The sequence below is a fragment of the Rutilus rutilus genome, assembly GCF_951802725.1.
Source record: "Rutilus rutilus genome assembly, chromosome: 7".
Classification (NCBI taxonomy): Eukaryota; Metazoa; Chordata; class Actinopteri; order Cypriniformes; family Leuciscidae; genus Rutilus; species Rutilus rutilus.
The window spans coordinates 9,525,937-9,543,636 of NC_140221.1; the positions used below are offsets into that span (position 1 = coordinate 9,525,937).

Below are 17,700 nucleotides of genomic sequence, written 5' to 3' on the forward strand. Positions count from 1 at the left end.
GCCAAGGCCCCTCTGCACATGGTGGCGATGGATTACCTGACACTGGGGCGACCGGCTGACTTTATCCAGAACATCCTTGTAGTGACCGATCTCTTCACTAAATATGCATGGGCCGTCCCGACCAGAGACCAAACCGCTACCACCACTGCAACCGCCCTGTGGAGACATGTGTTCCAGCCCTTCGGGTGTCCAGAAGTATTACATTCAGACCAGGGCCCTAATTTCGAGTCCCGAGTCATCAGGGAGCTGTGCCAGTTATATGGTTGCAAGAAGACCCACACCACACCCTATCACCCCCAGGGGAATGGAGGCTGCGAGCGCTTCAATCAGACCCTGTTGGGCCTGCTCGGAACGTTGGAGGCAGAACAGCAGAGTAACTGGATGACACATCTCCCGGCTGTAGTCCAGGCCTATAATAATAGTGTACATAGCACCACGGGATACGCCCCAACATATTTGATGTTTGGACGACATGTACGGCTGCCTACGGACTTACTACTGGGAACCAGCCCCACCGAGACGGGAGCTAACCTGACTGACTGGGTGAGCAACCACCATCAGCGTCTCCACCTGGCTTACGAGCAGGTCTCGGCCCGAATTGACCGCGCAGCATTGAAGAACGAACGGCTCTACGATCGGACAGCCCGGAGAATGCCCCTGCTGCAAGGAGAGCGGGTACTGGTCAAGGACAACCGGCGTCAGGGGAAGGGGAAATTGAGCGACCGATGGGAACCTCAACCATATGTGGTCCAGCGGCAACCTAGACCTGACCAGCCTGTGTATGTCCTCCGTCCTGAAGGAGAAGACGGCCCAGAGAGGGTATTGCATCGGAACCTGATCCGCCCTTGCCCCAACTACCCGAGACCGGTAGACACAGTCACCCCCGCCGAAGCAGGAGCCCCCCAAGCTCCACCGGTAGGATGGGCAGTGGTCCCAAGGGGACCGGTTCTTGAGCAAGAGCCAGCCGAAATCCCCTCGCCCCCAAGACGGTCCCGACGGGACAATCGGGGCCAGCCTCCGGGGCGGTATGGAGAATGGATCGAACTATAGCGTTCTAGGGACTAGAACGGATTGGTGGGGGGGTATGTCACGGGGTGACTAAATACATCAGTCCCCTGTAAAGCGGAACTAAAATTTGTCGCGACTCCCCCGGAACCTAAACAGTGAAACACCTACACAGCCTGAACCAGCGTAAGCGCCCCGTAAACAGGAATTAATTATCCGAGATCACCGGCAGCTGGGCCCGAGGTGAGCGAGGGCTGAGAATGAGACACGTTGTCTAAGAGGAGCATAAAAGGAGAGGTAAAGGGAAGCTGCGGTGTTTTTTGGGGTGGTGCTTGTGCAGTGCTTACAGCAATGTTTGGAGCTGAGTTCGGGGCTGAGCTGTGATGAGAGTGAATGGGCTGCGGGCACGGTCATTCAAGGGCAGGTGTTGATTCAGGTACGTTCGTGGAAAGAGGGAAGACGCTGGAATAAGGAAAACTTGATGAGAACTGTGAGTACAAGATTCGATCGCTGACTTTTCACATATGAAGATGGTTGCTGTAAATGCGGATTAGGAAATGGGCAACGGCCTTAAGCTTTGTATTTCCCCTTGGAGTGATGACTTACAGTGATGAAGTGATGTGATGCACGGTCTCGTTGTGTGAATTTATACACTTAAATCTGCTGGAGCCTATCTACTGACCTGCATTACAATACTGTGATTGTGTGAAGAAGTTAACTATGATATATCTTACAGAGAAGAAAAACGTTGTGAAATACTGAATCATTGACTGTGAGAAACTGTTCATCGGCTGCTTTGCAGTGAAAGACTCCAGTTGTAAGTCCCCTGTCTTCTGTGAACCACGAAGATTTACATGAATGCTCACCTGTCTGCTTTGCAGAATTAACTCCTCTTACCAGCTCTGTGTGTAAGCCCGCCTTTGAGGAAGACTGTGAGAAACTGTTCATCGGCTGCTTTGCAGTGAAAGACTCCAGTTGTAAGTCCCCTGTCTTATGTGAACCACGAAGATTTACATGAATGCTCACCTGTCTGCTTTGCAGAATTAACTCCTCTCACCAGCTCTGTGTGTAAGCCCGCCTCTGAGGAAGACTGTGAGAAACTATTCATCGGCTGCTTTGCAGTGAAAGACTCCAGTTGTAAGTCCCTTGTCTTATGTGAACCACGAAGATTTACATGAATGCTCACCTGTCTGCTTTGCAGAATTAACTCCTCTCACCAGCTCTGTGTGTAAGCCCGCCTCTGAGGAAGACTGTGAGAAACTGTTCATCGGCTGCTTTGCAGTGAAAGACTCCAGTTCTCTGTGTGTAAGCCCGCCTCTGAGGAAGACTGTGAGAAACTGTTCATCGGCTGCTTTGCAGTGAAAGACTCCAGTTGTAAGTCCCCTGTCTTCTGTGAACCACGAAGATTTACATGAATGCTCACCTGTCTGCTTTGCAGAATTAACTCCTCTCACCAGCTCTGTGTATAAGCCCGCCTCTGAGGAAGACTGTGAGAAACTGTTCATCGGCTGCTTTGCAGTGAAAGACTCCAGTTGTAAGTCCCCTGTCTTCTGTGAACCACGAAGATTTACATGAATGCTCACCTGTCTGCTTTGCAGAATTAACTCCTCTTACCAGCTCTGTGTGTAAGCCCGCCTTTGAGGAAGACTGTGAGAAACTGTTCATCGGCTGCTTTGCAGTGAAAGACTCCAGTTGTAAGTCCCCTGTCTTATGTGAACCACGAAGATTTACATGAATGCTCACCTGTCTGCTTTGCAGAATTAACTCCTCTCACCAGCTCTGTGTGTAAGCCCGCCTCTGAGGAAGACTGTGAGAAACTATTCATCGGCTGCTTTGCAGTGAAAGACTCCAGTTGTAAGTCCCTTGTCTTATGTGAACCACGAAGATTTACATGAATGCTCACCTGTCTGCTTTGCAGAATTAACTCCTCTCACCAGCTCTGTGTGTAAGCCCGCCTCTGAGGAAGACTGTGAGAAACTGTTCATCGGCTGCTTTGCAGTGAAAGACTCCAGTTGTAAGTCCCCTGTCTTCTGTGAACCACGAAGATTTACATGAATGCTCACCTGTCTGCTTTGCAGAATTAACTCCTCTCACCAGCTCTGTGTGTAAGCCCGCCTCTGAGGAAGACTGTGAGAAACTGTTCATCGGCTGCTTTGCAGTGAAAGACTCCAGTTCTCTGTGTGTAAGCCCGCCTCTGAGGAAGACTGTGAGAAACTGTTCATCGGCTGCTTTGCAGTGAAAGACTCCAGTTGTAAGTCCCCTGTCTTCTGTGAACCACGAAGATTTACATGAATGCTCACCTGTCTGCTTTGCAGAATTAACTCCTCTCACCAGCTCTGTGTATAAGCCCGCCTCTGAGGAAGACTGTGAGAAACTGTTCATCGGCTGCTTTGCAGTGAAAGACTCCAGTTGTAAGTCCCCTGTCTTCTGTGAACCACGAAGATTTACATGAATGCTCACCTGTCTGCTTTGCAGAATTAACTCCTCTTACCAGCTCTGTGTGTAAGCCCGCCTTTGAGGAAGACTGTGAGAAACTGTTCATCGGCTACTTTGCAGTCAAAGACTCCAGTTGTAAGTCCCTTGTCTTATGTGAACCACGAAGATTTACATGAATGCTCACCTGTCTGCTTTGCAGAATTAACTCCTCTTATCAGCTCTGTGTGTAAGCCCGCCTCTGAGGAAGACTGTGAGAAACTGCCATTGGCTGCTCTACAGTAAAAGAATCCAGTTGGTCATCCTTTCGCCTGCCCTGTGCGTTTGTCCGCCTTTGGGAAAGACGGAAGGGAAAGCCGCCGCCGTCTGGTGGGCGGTGAAAGACCTTGGTCAGAAGACCCACGCTCCTGGCCGTAAACCCCCCCCCTTTCTCTTCCTCCTTCCGAGACATACGTACCATACACTTACCTGACGGCAATTCCACGAACCCCTTTAGTCTCCCCTTCTGGCCTGGGAACCGAAGAAATCCTACTCACCGGACCTCTACCTTTTAAGACTTTTAACCTTCTAATTCATAAATAAAATATACCTTTTTGATTATTCTGTCTGTTGTTGTCTTGCTTGGCCTCTGTCCGACCCCCCAAGGGTGAAAGAGGGGTTCCAGGGGTGGGTGCAGCCTGATTGGCCCACCCCGGCCTGTGACACTCATTTAAAAGGAAAAGAGGGGAGGTATTGCTGTAATTTATAACATAGTTTTACTCAGAATTCTAGTTTCAAATCTAATTATTTTGAAGTGATGATGCTTTCTGTAACATTATCTTGCGTAAGTGATAAATCCCGTTTGACATTTGTGCTGACTACTGTATACAGGCCACCAGGGCACCATACAGATTTTATCAAAGAATTTGCTGATTTTCTATCGGAGTTAGTACTGGCTGCAGATAAAGTCCTAATTGTTGGTGATTTTAATATCCATGTAGATAATGAAAAAGATGCATTGGGATTAGCATTTACAGACATTCTAAACTCTGTTGGAGTTAGACAACACGTGTCAGGACCTACTCATTGTCGTAATCATACTTTAGATCTAATATTGTCACATGGAATCAATGTTGATGCCGTTGAAATTCTGCAGCAGAGCGATGACATCTCAGATCATTATTTAATCTCATGTATACTTAATTTAGCCAAGGTTGCAAAGCCGACTCTGTGTTATAAATATGGTTGAACTATCACTTCTGCCACTAAAGATTGCTCTATAAAAAATCTTCCTAATCAGTTTCATATCGTCAGCATCCCAGATAGCCTAGAAGAACTCGATGTTGCAACAGAAATTATTAACTTAATTCCTGCACTTTATACACAGTTGCTCCATTGCGCTTAAAGAAGATTAAAGGAAATAGTCCAACACTGTGGTACAACAAGCACATTCAGGCTCTTAAGAGAGCAGCCAGAAAAATGGAGCGTAGCTGGAAGAAAACAAAATTAGAAGTTTTTCGCATTTCGTGAAAAGAGAGCACGATTGCGTACAGAAAGGCCTTAAAAAATGCTAGATCTGCTTATTTTTCAACACTTTTAGAAGAAAACACTACCCTAGGTATTTATTCGAAACAGTGGCTAAATTAACAAAAAATAAAGCTTCAACACCGGATGTTTCCAAACAGCACAGCAGTAATGACTTTATGAATTTCTTTACTTACAAGATTGATAATATTAGAGAGGAAATTATAACTATGCAACCGACTACTACAGTATAGCATCAAAAATGTAATTCATTCATTGCTATAGGAGAGGAAGAATTGTCTAAACTCGTTAAATCATCTTAAAGAGATGGTTCGGATGTACACTACATCTTTATGCATCGCTTTCTGCCAGGACTTTTACGGGCTTTTCCCAAATCTTGATAATATCAAGATAACCTAGAATATCAAAATCGACTGCTGGCGGTAGATCCTTCTCCTATTTAGCACCTAAACTTTGAAACAGTCTTCCTAACATTGTCCGGGAAGCAGACACATTGTCAGTTTAAATCTATACTAAAAACGCATCTCTTTTACCTGGCATTCATATAGAACATTACATTTCTATTATTCAAATCAGTTAAATGATTATTAGGCTGCATAAACTAGGCCAGCCGGAGCCGGGGACACTTCCTATAACACCTGATGTACTCGTTACATCATAAGAAGAATGGCATCTACGCTAATGTTAGTCTTTCTGTTTATTCCGTGGTTTACTGAAGTCAGCCGGATCCGGGCCGTATCCAGATCAGATGGTGCACCTGCGCCTGGACCCATCCACGACCCATCCCTGAAGTGCCAGCCTCATCAGCCCAGTGAAGGCCTCATCGACACGACAGCCATCAGCACTGATCCTCATCAAACTCGTCTCCATACCGGTGTGATGACTCCGACTTCCAACCAGATGGAACTGGATAATATTCTAGATGTTCTGATCCAATCTGACTTCTGACCTGTAATGCATCTTGAATCACTGTTTGCTCGTTGGCCAGAAGAGAACTGGCCCCCGACTGAGCCTGTGTTCTCCCAAGGTTTTTTTCTCCATTCTGTCACCTGATGGAGTTTTGGTTCCTTGCCACTGTTGCCTTGGCTTTTGGCTTGCTTAATATTCACACATGACATTTAATATTCAACAATATTATTGATCTGCCCTACTTAAGGTGGACGATGATGCAATTTTCTTCTAGAAACAAACTTTGTTGTATTATTATGTTTTCACTGTGAAGCTGCTTTGATTTAATCTGTATTGTAAAAAGCGCTATATAAATAAAGGTGACTTGACTTATTGTGATGCAACAGCCCTGGTGTAGCCTAGTAATAAGATATTATGTAACATTGTGATATAATTTTTTTTTTCTCATTGTAATTATAATATAGAATATATAGGAAATGTATACATTTTATTGGCAAAATATTTTATTCATAAATATAAATGTATGCATGTATTAATGTCAACTTAAAAGTACCAAAATTAAATAATTTTCTTTGTGGCTTTAACCACTTAATTATGATACTAAAAAGACAAACAACAAAGAAAGTGTCAAATTTGTGAAGCTGTATGGCAATCTGTAGAATGTTAAGTAACTTAATTCACTACCTCTGTATTTTCTTCTACTGTATTTTCATATTTAATTTGTATTTTTAATGTCTTCCTTTATTTTTATTTATGCTGTTATCCATTGTTGTATTTCATTGTTGTATGTAAGTGTTCAGAAATGACTATTTATTTATTTGTTATTTGGTTGGTTTAACAGCAAAAAAAAAAAAAAGGAGAAAAAAAGAACGTAACAGCAGAAGCCGTTTTTGACAGCAGGGGTCGCTATCTGACAACATGCTCAAGAGTCAGGTGAGCGCATATCTACAGATGTTTATTAAATAAATTGTATATTTTTATAGGAATATTTTTATTTAAATTCTATTTTAAATCATATATAGACCTAATATATTTTATTTATTTTAAAACAATTATATTTTTAAATGAAAAAAAAAAAATAATAATTCTATCTAATATAGATACCCAAATGTAGATTCAAAGTTGTTATATTGCAAAAATCGCAAAGCCATTTGGTATACATAATAGATTAGGGTTCATTTGTCTACACTGCGGTGTTAAACACTTAACATATTCTAAATATGAAGCAATATAATGATGTCAGCTGCATTTCAAGCTCAGAGAGAGCATCTCTATCCATGTGTGATTCATTCATTCATTTATTTTTATCTATGACTATGACAGTTGTTTTTTGCAAGCATTGAGCAAAACCAGACCTCTATGAAAAACGTAAGCAGCACAAATGAATTAAAATGCGTACTTGTCGGCGCAACTATTTATGTTGAAGAAGATGATGGTTTTCATCAATGTAAACAATAAAATGCATTTAATTTGTTGAAGGTCAAATGTACGCAACCGAGTTGAAGTGTTTGTAGAGGTCGCAATTTGATTTGAGATTGACGTACACAGTGGATAAGGTTGTCTTGGTGACATGCCGCGACGGACATTGAAGCCGCTTTGTGAGATCCGCCCCTTTATAAAATCCCTTCTGCACTGACGTCAATGCATGTCGAGCGCCAGAACATCATTCCGCGCATCAGAGCGGAATGCGCTCTCATTTCAGTCTCATTTCAGTCATGTAGAGCCCTGATCTGGCAACGAAGAAATGTGCAGGAGCCCTTGCCACCCATATGCCCCATTTGCATTTTAGCTTTGGCATTAGAAATCACACGCGCCACTTCAATTGCTTTGTAAGAGCAGGTGAAGGTGGCCAAACCATCCACACACACATCTTTATCCAGTAGTTCACTAGAAAACTATGGTCATGGCCGCCCAGGACCAAAAGCCGTCGCAGCGGGCACCGGTTCGCGTGGGATTTTATGATATTGAGCGCACGCTGGGAAAAGGCAATTTTGCAGTTGTGAAGCTGGCGAGACATCGCATCACAAAATCTGAGGTGAGTAGCCTAATATACGCACACACACACACACACACACTAGTGTTTTCAGTGTGCATGCGCTAACGTGCATTGGAAACAACTTACATTTACACTTTTATCTGTGTTGTAAGAAAGGGGAAGAGTGCAGCCCATCATTGTTAAACCTAAATATTTTGTAAGTTGTATTTTGGTCTGTGACAAATGGGATCTGCGAGATGAAAAAAATCTATATTTTTAAAAATGCTATTTTTGTCAAACATGTGCCAAGTTCTAACATTTGTAATGTAGCTACTCATGTTGGTTTTATACAGTTTTGAACAACGTTTATACCATATTGAACAAAACAAAAATGTCACTTCTACAATGTCGAGTGGTGTAACCACAAACTAAAATATTTGACTTACATCTTGAGTGCACACACACACACACACACACACGTGTGTGTGTGTGTGTGTGTGTGTGTGTTTGTATATATATATATATTATACACATTATACATATATATATATAATGTATGTGTGTGTGTGTGTGTGCATAATGTACGTGTGTGTGCATTTTAATTAAGAATTATTTAAATGAAAAGTTATTTGTGAAATAAAACAGGCTGATTTTTGTCTCATGCATTAGGCTACGTTTTAAAATATATTTTTGAATAGCTTAATAGATCCAAAAAACAACAACAACAATAACAACAACAACAACAACAACAACAACCGTGACCTTTGATATCTAGGGCACAGTGGCAAATCATAAGTATAGAAACACATTTTGCATGTTCGGGTCGCTGTTTTAAATAAATGTATTTATTTACTTTAAATAAATTAAATGTTTCATTGCTTGATGTGTTTTTTCTGTAAATAATCGGACCTGCCCTTATGTCTCTGTCGTCTGTTTAGATTAGTATTACATTGTTGCTGTGCCAGGGTCAGTTTACTCTGAACTTGAGTTTTAGAGTGACTGCAGTCAAGATCAATTCAGATAAAACCAAACACCATTTCTCACTTAGAAGCAAAAGTGGAACAGCTGTATATCTATTTGCAGTTGCATGATTTTTTTAAATATGCTGTAAAGACATGAGACAGGAAGCAGTCTGTGAGCAATGCTTTTATGCTAGTTTGAAATCTTCCACAAAAAATCATCAACTTTATTACAGTTAAGTCATATACTCAAATGTCATACCTTAGTGGTCTTTTAATTTTTTAAAAGCTAATTGGTCCAAAATTGTGACTGTTTCATTGTATTGTTGTGGTGCAGCTTGGTGAATAATCCTTTTTTTTCTCTTCTGGAAACTATAAATAATTCATGCATCAGTGGCTTCAAAATAAAAGCCCAATAGACATAACATTTACATTTGCTGAATTGCAGGTGGCCATTAAGATCATAGACAAGACCCAGCTAGATGCGGTGAACCTAGAGAAGATCTACAGGGAGGTGGAGATCATGAAGCTGCTGGACCATCCTCACATCATCAAGCTTTACCAGGTACTGCATGACCATGCGTGTGCATATTGTGTGTATAATACATTTTTGATAATAACCAGCTGATAATCAGCTGCCCAGCTATTTTTGTTTCTTACCTGTATTAGCATTTGTTCCATGAGATTTTTCTAGGGAATAAGGCCTGTTGAATCCAGTGGTTTCGGCTGGGAACTTTATAGGGTTAGTCTTGTCATGTTATGTAAGATTTTTAGGTCACTCTGGGCCTGGATGCTGATGCAGTATCAACAGTTACACAACACAAATACAGCATCAGCAGCAGTCCAATCATGACAGTGGTCATATTGTGATTTGTCTGTCAGGTATTATACATACAGCTTTCTAAAAAAAACTAAAAACTGCTCACTGTTCCTTTGGCAGAGTCAACTGGGAATATCAGTAACCTATAGAAATCTACCAACTGCCCACATGGTCATTAGGTCAACACTAGACGTCACAACCAGGCAAAAATAGTGCTATGAAATGAAGAAACATTCCCTTACAAAAAATAAGATTATGTGGTGATATCATGGTAACAAGTATGGTAGTAGATACAATGATACACTGATATACATTACTAGTCAACGTTTTGGACACAACTACTTTGTTATTTCTAATGCCAGTGGATAATGATGATAATAATAATAAATATAATAATAATAATTATTATTATTATCTACTGGTGTTGTTTCATATTGTTGTTGACATTTATTCATTTAAAGTATAATTATTTTTATTTAATAATAATAATAATTTTTATTATTATTATTATCCACTGTTTTTGTTTCATAGTTTTGTTGATGTTATTATTTATTTTATAGCGTATTATTTGTTTGTTTTTGCTTATTTTATCAATAATAATAATAATAATAGTAAAAATAGTAATAATCAATAAAATAAATAATGTCAATAAAACTATGAAACAACACCAGTGGATAATAATAATACTCATTATTATTATTATCATTATTATTATTATTATTATTATTATTATTATTATTATCATTAATATAATTAATGAATACATAAAATAGACAAATTATTTATTTGACACAACTTTTACATTTTCATTATTGTATTTATTTATTGTAATATTTGTGATTGTATAGATTGTATTTGTCTTTTTCAAGTCTCAAACTCAAAAGCTTTTTAACATCATGAGGAACAGAAATGTTTAAAACATTTTATGACAATATTTACAGAAGAAATGTTAATGCTATGGTACTAGTGCTCTCAGAGATAGGACAGCAGCGTAGAGAAAGATAGCTTACAGAAATATTACACCTATGTATCTAAAATGTGTGAACACTATAGTGACAGGTGAAAATGCTGTCCGTCTCCTGTGCACTTGTGATTTGAGGTTTTTGTGATATGAATTGCATTGCCATAGCATTCCACATTCATGCAATGGATAAGAATCACGTCTCTTCTCTTTCATTAGGTCATGGAGACCAAAAACATGCTCTATCTAGTCACAGAATATGCCAGAAATGGAGAGATATTTGGTGAGTGCGTCCGTTTCATTATATGTGCAGACAAACGCTATTTCATTGTGATCCATATATTCACCCCACACTGTAAAGTATTGCATGTGCAGTGAATGCATGCCTGCAGTGGATTGAGATGGTCAAACCACATTTCTGCATATCTCATCCATCTATACACTGATTCACTCACTTAAAGCTAATGGATGAGCTGAGCAGAAGCTATTTTTTGTCCTCTGATGGCACCTGTAATGGAAAAAGGTCCTGGTGTTTTAGATGAGAGCTACGTGACCAAAGAAACAATCATCTCACCCATAACAGCCCCATGCAGTAAAGCTACAGTCATACTTGAAAGACAGTGAATGAGATTTATAGCCTCATTAAGGGGCAAAAGGTTGCGTTTTGACAAAGCAAGAGAGAGAATATGATATGACAGCTGCTGCCAAAGAAGAGGAATAAGATAATAATTTACAGAGACATCCTTATGATTTTGTCAGTACGTCTTCAGTTGTGTTAATATACTCCTCGTATTTGACAACATGCGTACTTTGTTCTTAGCGCACGTACTGCGAGAGTCAGCGCTAAATCTATGCAGTGACGAGATGTTTACAATAACATACTCTTTCTGTACAATATGTGAATTTTCGATGTATTTGGGTCAAATTAGAATATTCTCCTGAGAAGCCGAAAAAAATATGTTTTTTGAATTTAGTATTTTTTCATGTCACTATATTGTTTAGACTAGAGCATAAGAGCATAAGAATTAATATACCATTTTACGCTATGCAATATGTGGGTAAAATGGCTATAAATGGGTAAACCCATTCAATACAATGTATTTATAACCAAAGAAGTGTAATAATGGGAGTTATAATTAGCAATATTGTATAGAAATAATGATATATCATTTATTTTCCTATTCATTTGTTGTTGTTGTGTATCTCCCCAAATACCTGATAAACATGATTTAAGTCCTGGTATTTAAGTCCATGTATGAAATCAATGCCCTGTTTTGTAACAGAAAGTTATATTTTGATTAGAAACCCCATAACATTTTCCTGAGATGTTGATTTATGATAAACAATTTGAAAAATGTTAATGATAATTACAAAATATAATCATATTTCCATAAGAGTGCTAAATTTGATCACTAAAGTAATGTCAGTCATTTTTAGAGACCAAGGAGAAGTTGTTGTCATGGTGAAACCTCCAAACATTTGGTATCTCTGAAAAAACCTGAATGTTGGTATCTCTGATAGGTGGATCTCACATCGGGTCCCGGCGGGTCACAATACACACAATTCTACCGTTATTTGCTGTCCGTGTGTTCCTCTTTGCGAGACACAAATAACTTTTGTGTGATGAATTCATCAAGCGCACAGAGAAAAATACACAAGTATAATTAATTGTATGGACTGTGGGCACCCACCGGCAGAGACATCATTTGACGCATATGGTGAGGAATACTGTTTCCCAGCGGAAATGTCAATGTGTCATGTCAAAATAAGTAGAATAAGTAAAATAAGTAACTTTTTTCCAGAATCTTTTGTTGACATCAAAGGATGTGCATCCAATCAAACAGTAACAGATTAGCAAGGGCATAGGCTTGATTTTAACATTGGTGGGGACATAGGAGCAGTATCTATGCATTTTAATTGCAAATTCATGTCATCTAAAGCCTTTATTTATAGATGGTAAATATAATTTCACCACATACAACATGTTCTTGATCTACATTTGTGTTGATCCTGGAACAACATTCCAATCAGCCAATCAGATTTGAGGGACAAGTTTAGAGTTTATGTCAAGTTTAGGCTTACAACCAGGGTTAGGTGCTTTTATTTACATATTATTTCCCTCTGATTTTAGGGATACCTTATGGTTAGGTTTAGGGGTAGGGACAGGGTTAGGAGTACATTTTTAGACAAAATATGTTGATCCAGGAACATGTCTTACTTGGCAAAATCATGGTGACCATTTATAGATATAGGTAGGAACTCACTCATAACTCAATCTTGATTAGCATATACAATCTAAACAAGCACGTTCATAACTGAAAAAGCGTTATTCATGGATTGACAATAAGGTTTTTAGCTTATATTGACTTCAATTCTGTAATGTTATAAGTTAAAGGTAAGTAATAACAACAAGGAGGCAGTTTAACAGAGACTTAAAGGGACAGTTCACCCAAATATGAAAATTCACCCTCAAGTTGTTCCAAGCCTGTTTGAATTTCCTTCTTCTGCTGAACACAAAAGAAGATATTTTGAAGAATGTTGGTAACCAAACAGTTGATGGGCCCCATTGACATACAGTATTTGTTTTTCCATACCATGGCAATCACTGGGTTCCATCAACTGTTTGGTTATGTAACTTTAGAATACATCAGAGTACATTCATACAGGCAGGGTGTTTTTTTGAGGTCAGAGTGCCCTTAATGCATACATCACTTAAATTTTTATTAGATTTTTTAGATTTATGTTTGACGTTTTTGCCTTTATTGAGATTATACCTTAGTTATAGGTAATTGAAAGGACGGGATTGGGAAAGGTCCCCGAGCCGGGACTCAAACTCGGGTCACTATATTTCGGAGCGCTGCCCATGAGGCGGTTGGCTCCCACTCATAGCTTTATTTTAATATATAAAATGAATTGAACCAATGATGAGACTGAAAGAAGACGAGACCAGTAGATAAAGAAACAAACACAAATTTCACGTGCATCACTTTGACAGATAAATCTCACGCTCTGATTTCAGTGTTGTTTTTCATTTTGTGGATACTTCAGCTCACAGTTTGCTTCATACAGTCAGTTTAACATCATTAAAGTTGCACTAAGCTGAACCTTCCATTTCCAGTGTACTTCTAATGAACCGGAAGCAATATCAGATGCAACATCTCTTTCTTGACTCTTTATTTCAGACTTCCACAAGATCATTTTATGTAAAATTAGATCAAAAATACAAAATGACTACAAAAATAACTTGATGGAACCAATTAAATTAAACATGCTCAGGATGTTCTGTTTGCCCATAGAAATGAATGAGCATGAATGATGCGGTCAAACATTGTGTTGTCCATTTAAAGGTCTACTGCAAGTTGATTTGAATGCTAAATATTTAGTCACTTATTTGATTTATGATTTAGATCAAAGGTCACTTGGACTGCTCTCAAGATTGGTTCCACCCAGACCACGAATCGTTTATCATAAATTAATATAATTACAAACATGTTTGTTTGTTTTTCTCCACGTGGAGAAACAGGGCATTTGAAGCAACATATACTGTACCAGGTGTTTGTTTGTTTGTTTGTTTTTTCCTTACAAGGTCTTATTGCTGCCAGTCTGAACATTTACAGTGAATTATCTTGAATTCCACATGTATTTATTCATTTCATATGTTGGACCTTTGATTTTTGTGGGGCCATTGCTTGAATGGACATTTAGGAATACCTCTTGTACATAAGTACCTCTTGAAACTTTACCTGAAACTTTACTTGAATATGAAACTTCACCTGAATAACTTTACCTGCATGTTATTTGGTTTTGAAAGGTATTAGTTTGGATTAGGTCAGCTCATTTGATATTCTCACTATAATTGTAGAGATATTGTTATATCTGCTGCTTTTGAGGGTTTATACCTGAGATGAGGTTAATGACCTTCAAGTTGCTCTTTATCACAATTCTCTGTAAATACAATTCTACAGAAATGTAGTAAATAACATAACTGATTCATTCAATTAAGTGGGTCAGTGTTTTTTTTTTTTTTTTTTTTTTTTTTTTTTTTTTGTGCTGTTTGCTCACCTCCTTCTCACTTGAATCATATCTATATTTTTTAATGTTTGATCTGCCCAGTAATTTTCTTTCATATTTCCCTCCATTCTGGATGTTCCATTTTTGTTAGGTTAAAATATCATGTGTGGTATGATACAGATTAATGTTCAATTTCCTTATCCTACCTGCTGGGTGCAAATGACATGTTGTCATATAGTCAATCCAGAGATGTGAAGCCATCTGTCAACTCAATATCGTACCATCCTACTCGTGCTGCACACTGCCTCGCATTCGCATGCACAGCGCACCCTTTGAAGTCTCCTACATGGCCCGTATGACGCACACATGCATACGCATGCAACTGGCATCTCCATGCCCTTGTCAACTGATTAACTCAGAGGACTGCTGTTTTATCAGTGCTCGACTCGCATTTCAAGCAGGCATGGCTGACAATCAGGTCCTGTTTTGAATGTGTGGTCAGCTGTGGATGACAGGCAGGCTTTTTGTTTTAGGAGGGAATGAATATACAGGTTGTTTTTGTTGGATTTGAAATTCATGAAAAGCTGGTGGTTGCATATTCACGTCACTCTGACATAGCAAAAGGTATTATTACACAAACACCTGTGATGCATGAAAAAGGACATGAGAAAATAATGTGTTATTAAAGGGGTCTTTGTTTGTGGAAATAAATTTCCCTTAATCATTTGAGAAAAAAAGAGCTCGATATACTATGAAAACATACAGTACCTTTCAGAAACATATCTGAACCAGTGTTATTTTTGTTATCTGTTCAAAATGGTTTGCATTCAATGAAACAAAGCTGAAATAAAATATGATACAAATACTATACGGGAAACCCTAAACAATAATTAGAAATGTTTCCTTGACAACTAACTAAAATAAAATAAGTTGAAGTACTACAATTACTAAAACTGAAATAAAAATAAATGAAAGCTGAATAGAAATTAAAAAATTATTTAAAATGATAAAAGTATGTAAGAATAAAAAATAAAAAAGGTAATTGCAACTTTTTATAACGCTCAATTACATGTTATAAATTCAGAATTACAAGATATAAACTCGCAATTCTGAGAAAAAAATTCAGAATTGCGAGTTTATATCTCTCAATTCTGACTTTAGACCTCGCAACTGCGAGTTTATATCTCACAGTTCTTACTTTATAACTCACAATTGCTAGCTTATATCTTACTATTCTGACTTTATAACCCGCAATTGCGAGTTTAAATCACAAAATTCGGAGAGAAAAAGCCAGAATTGTGAGATATAAACTCGTATTTATGAGAAAAAAAGTATTTTTTCTTTAGAATTGGACTTTTTAACCCACAATTGAGAGTTTATATCCCACAATTCTGAGAAAAAAAGTCAGAATTGAAAGAAAAAAAGTCAATTGCGAGTTTATATCTGAAACTGAACATGAATTGATTTTGGCACAACAAACTACTAACATTATAAGCAGATCTCAAGGCAAAATAAAAATGATTTAATTTGAAGTAAATTACTTGCATTTCGATTTATTTCAAATGACTGTGATGACCAGCTGTTCAGCTTCAAATAGATTTTGTTCGCTGCTGTATTTTTGTCAAGCCCAATACAGAATTTAATCAGGACTAGGATACGATCTGGGATACGATCTTGACCAGTCCTGTTAAACAGATGTTTCCCTGCCCTTTCCCTGCTCAATGTCAGAATCTGCATACCATTTTCATGAAAAATTCATGACTGTGACATGTTGCCTGGATGTGCAGATGACGACCCAATAACACCTGATCCCTGTCTGGCAACACAGACTACCTGGCCAGCCGCGGGCGGCTCAGCGAGATGGATGCGAGGAGGAAGTTCTGGCAGATCCTCTCAGCGGTGGAGTACTGCCACGAACGCAATATTGTTCACAGAGACCTGAAGGCTGAGAACTTGTTACTGGATGCTCACATGAATATGAAGATAGCAGGTAAGAGATGTACCTTTCCTTGTGAAAACATGGTGTTGTGATTGGTGTCAGTGACACCAACTGGTTTGTAAGCGATTTCTGAGGAACACTGTTGATATTTGAAATCAGTCTTTCCCTTCATTGCTCCATCTCCAAAATGCACGAACACGCAATGCAAAGAAAGGATGTCTCTTTATCATAGCTGAATCAAAGCAAAATAATGCGAAGATGATGAATGATTGACAAGGAAGAACAAAAATTAACAAACAGTACACAAGAATATATACAAGCATGTGTACAAGCAAGACAAACAATGACACTGAAAACCTCTTACATTCAAATAACAGCAGATGTTGGTTCTGTGAAACATAGCAAAACCAGTGTTACTCATGTATGGAGCAGAAGCAACACAACCTTGGCATCCATTTTCAGGCTTTCCTGCTTGGCTCTCTCCAGTGCTGGAAAGCTTTTCTAATATTAATGCAGGTCCTAAAGCTCTTGCCTGATCATACCCCTTCCTTTCCAGTGATATTCCTCTGACCTTTTCTCTTTTGTAATGTCTCTCAGACATCTCTCTTTCTACAGTCTTTCTTCAAATCTCCATCTTGCTCACTCTCTCTCCTCCCCCATTTTGAGTGTAAACGCTACTGCTGATTGGCTACGGGTGTGTTGTGGTGCTCAGTCCGATCCACTTTTAAGAGTGTTTTCTCAGAAATCGCTTACTGCACCTTTAAACGTTTCTTGATGTCGAAATTCTTTTCTTCTACCCTGTTTAATATGATGAAACAACTACAAGTCATTTGTTGACTTCTATGAAGAGTGTAAGCTCTGTCTCTGTCAAAATATTGCTCTGCTTGTTTGAGCAGTCTGAAATGTCAACTTCTGGCTCAACTAATAGCATGAGTTTGGGGCGAGACTATCTGTAATAAGCTGTTTAGTGGCTGTGGGGGCGGTTTGAGTGTTTTGGATAGGAAATCCGTTCGCTGCAATCTGGCGCAGAAATATCACTTTTCAGGTTTTACCTTGAATTTCAAGGGCAAACATTAGCAATGATTAAGCACATGGAGTGCAAGATGAGAAAGTTAGATTGGGCAAAAAGAATGATATGTGAATGAAAATTAAATCTACTGGTCA

The 17,700-nt window shown here is 38.8% G+C and overlaps 1 protein-coding gene across 5 annotated transcripts in view; it reads left to right on the forward strand.

The window, feature by feature from the left end:
• Positions 1 to 7,512: 7,512 nt before the first annotated feature.
• sik2a (salt-inducible kinase 2a) overlaps positions 7,513 to 17,700 on the forward strand; it is a 38,026-nt gene continuing 27,838 nt past the window's right edge. For 3 of the 5 annotated variants that reach the window (XR_014627894.1, XM_084413198.1, XM_084413201.1), the window contains exons 1-4: positions 7,513 to 7,906; positions 9,254 to 9,370; positions 10,806 to 10,869; positions 16,426 to 16,587. Coding sequence is in view for 4 of the 5 variants with exons in the window: in XM_084413198.1 (XP_084269324.1) it covers positions 7,769 to 7,906; positions 9,254 to 9,370; positions 10,806 to 10,869; positions 16,426 to 16,587 (481 nt within the window). In the remaining variant the exon portion in view is untranslated. Of the gene's footprint in view, positions 7,907 to 9,253; positions 9,371 to 10,805; positions 10,870 to 16,384; positions 16,588 to 17,700 lie in introns of all 5 variants that reach the window. The other 2 variants (XM_084413199.1, XM_084413200.1) reach the window with 2 other exon arrangements.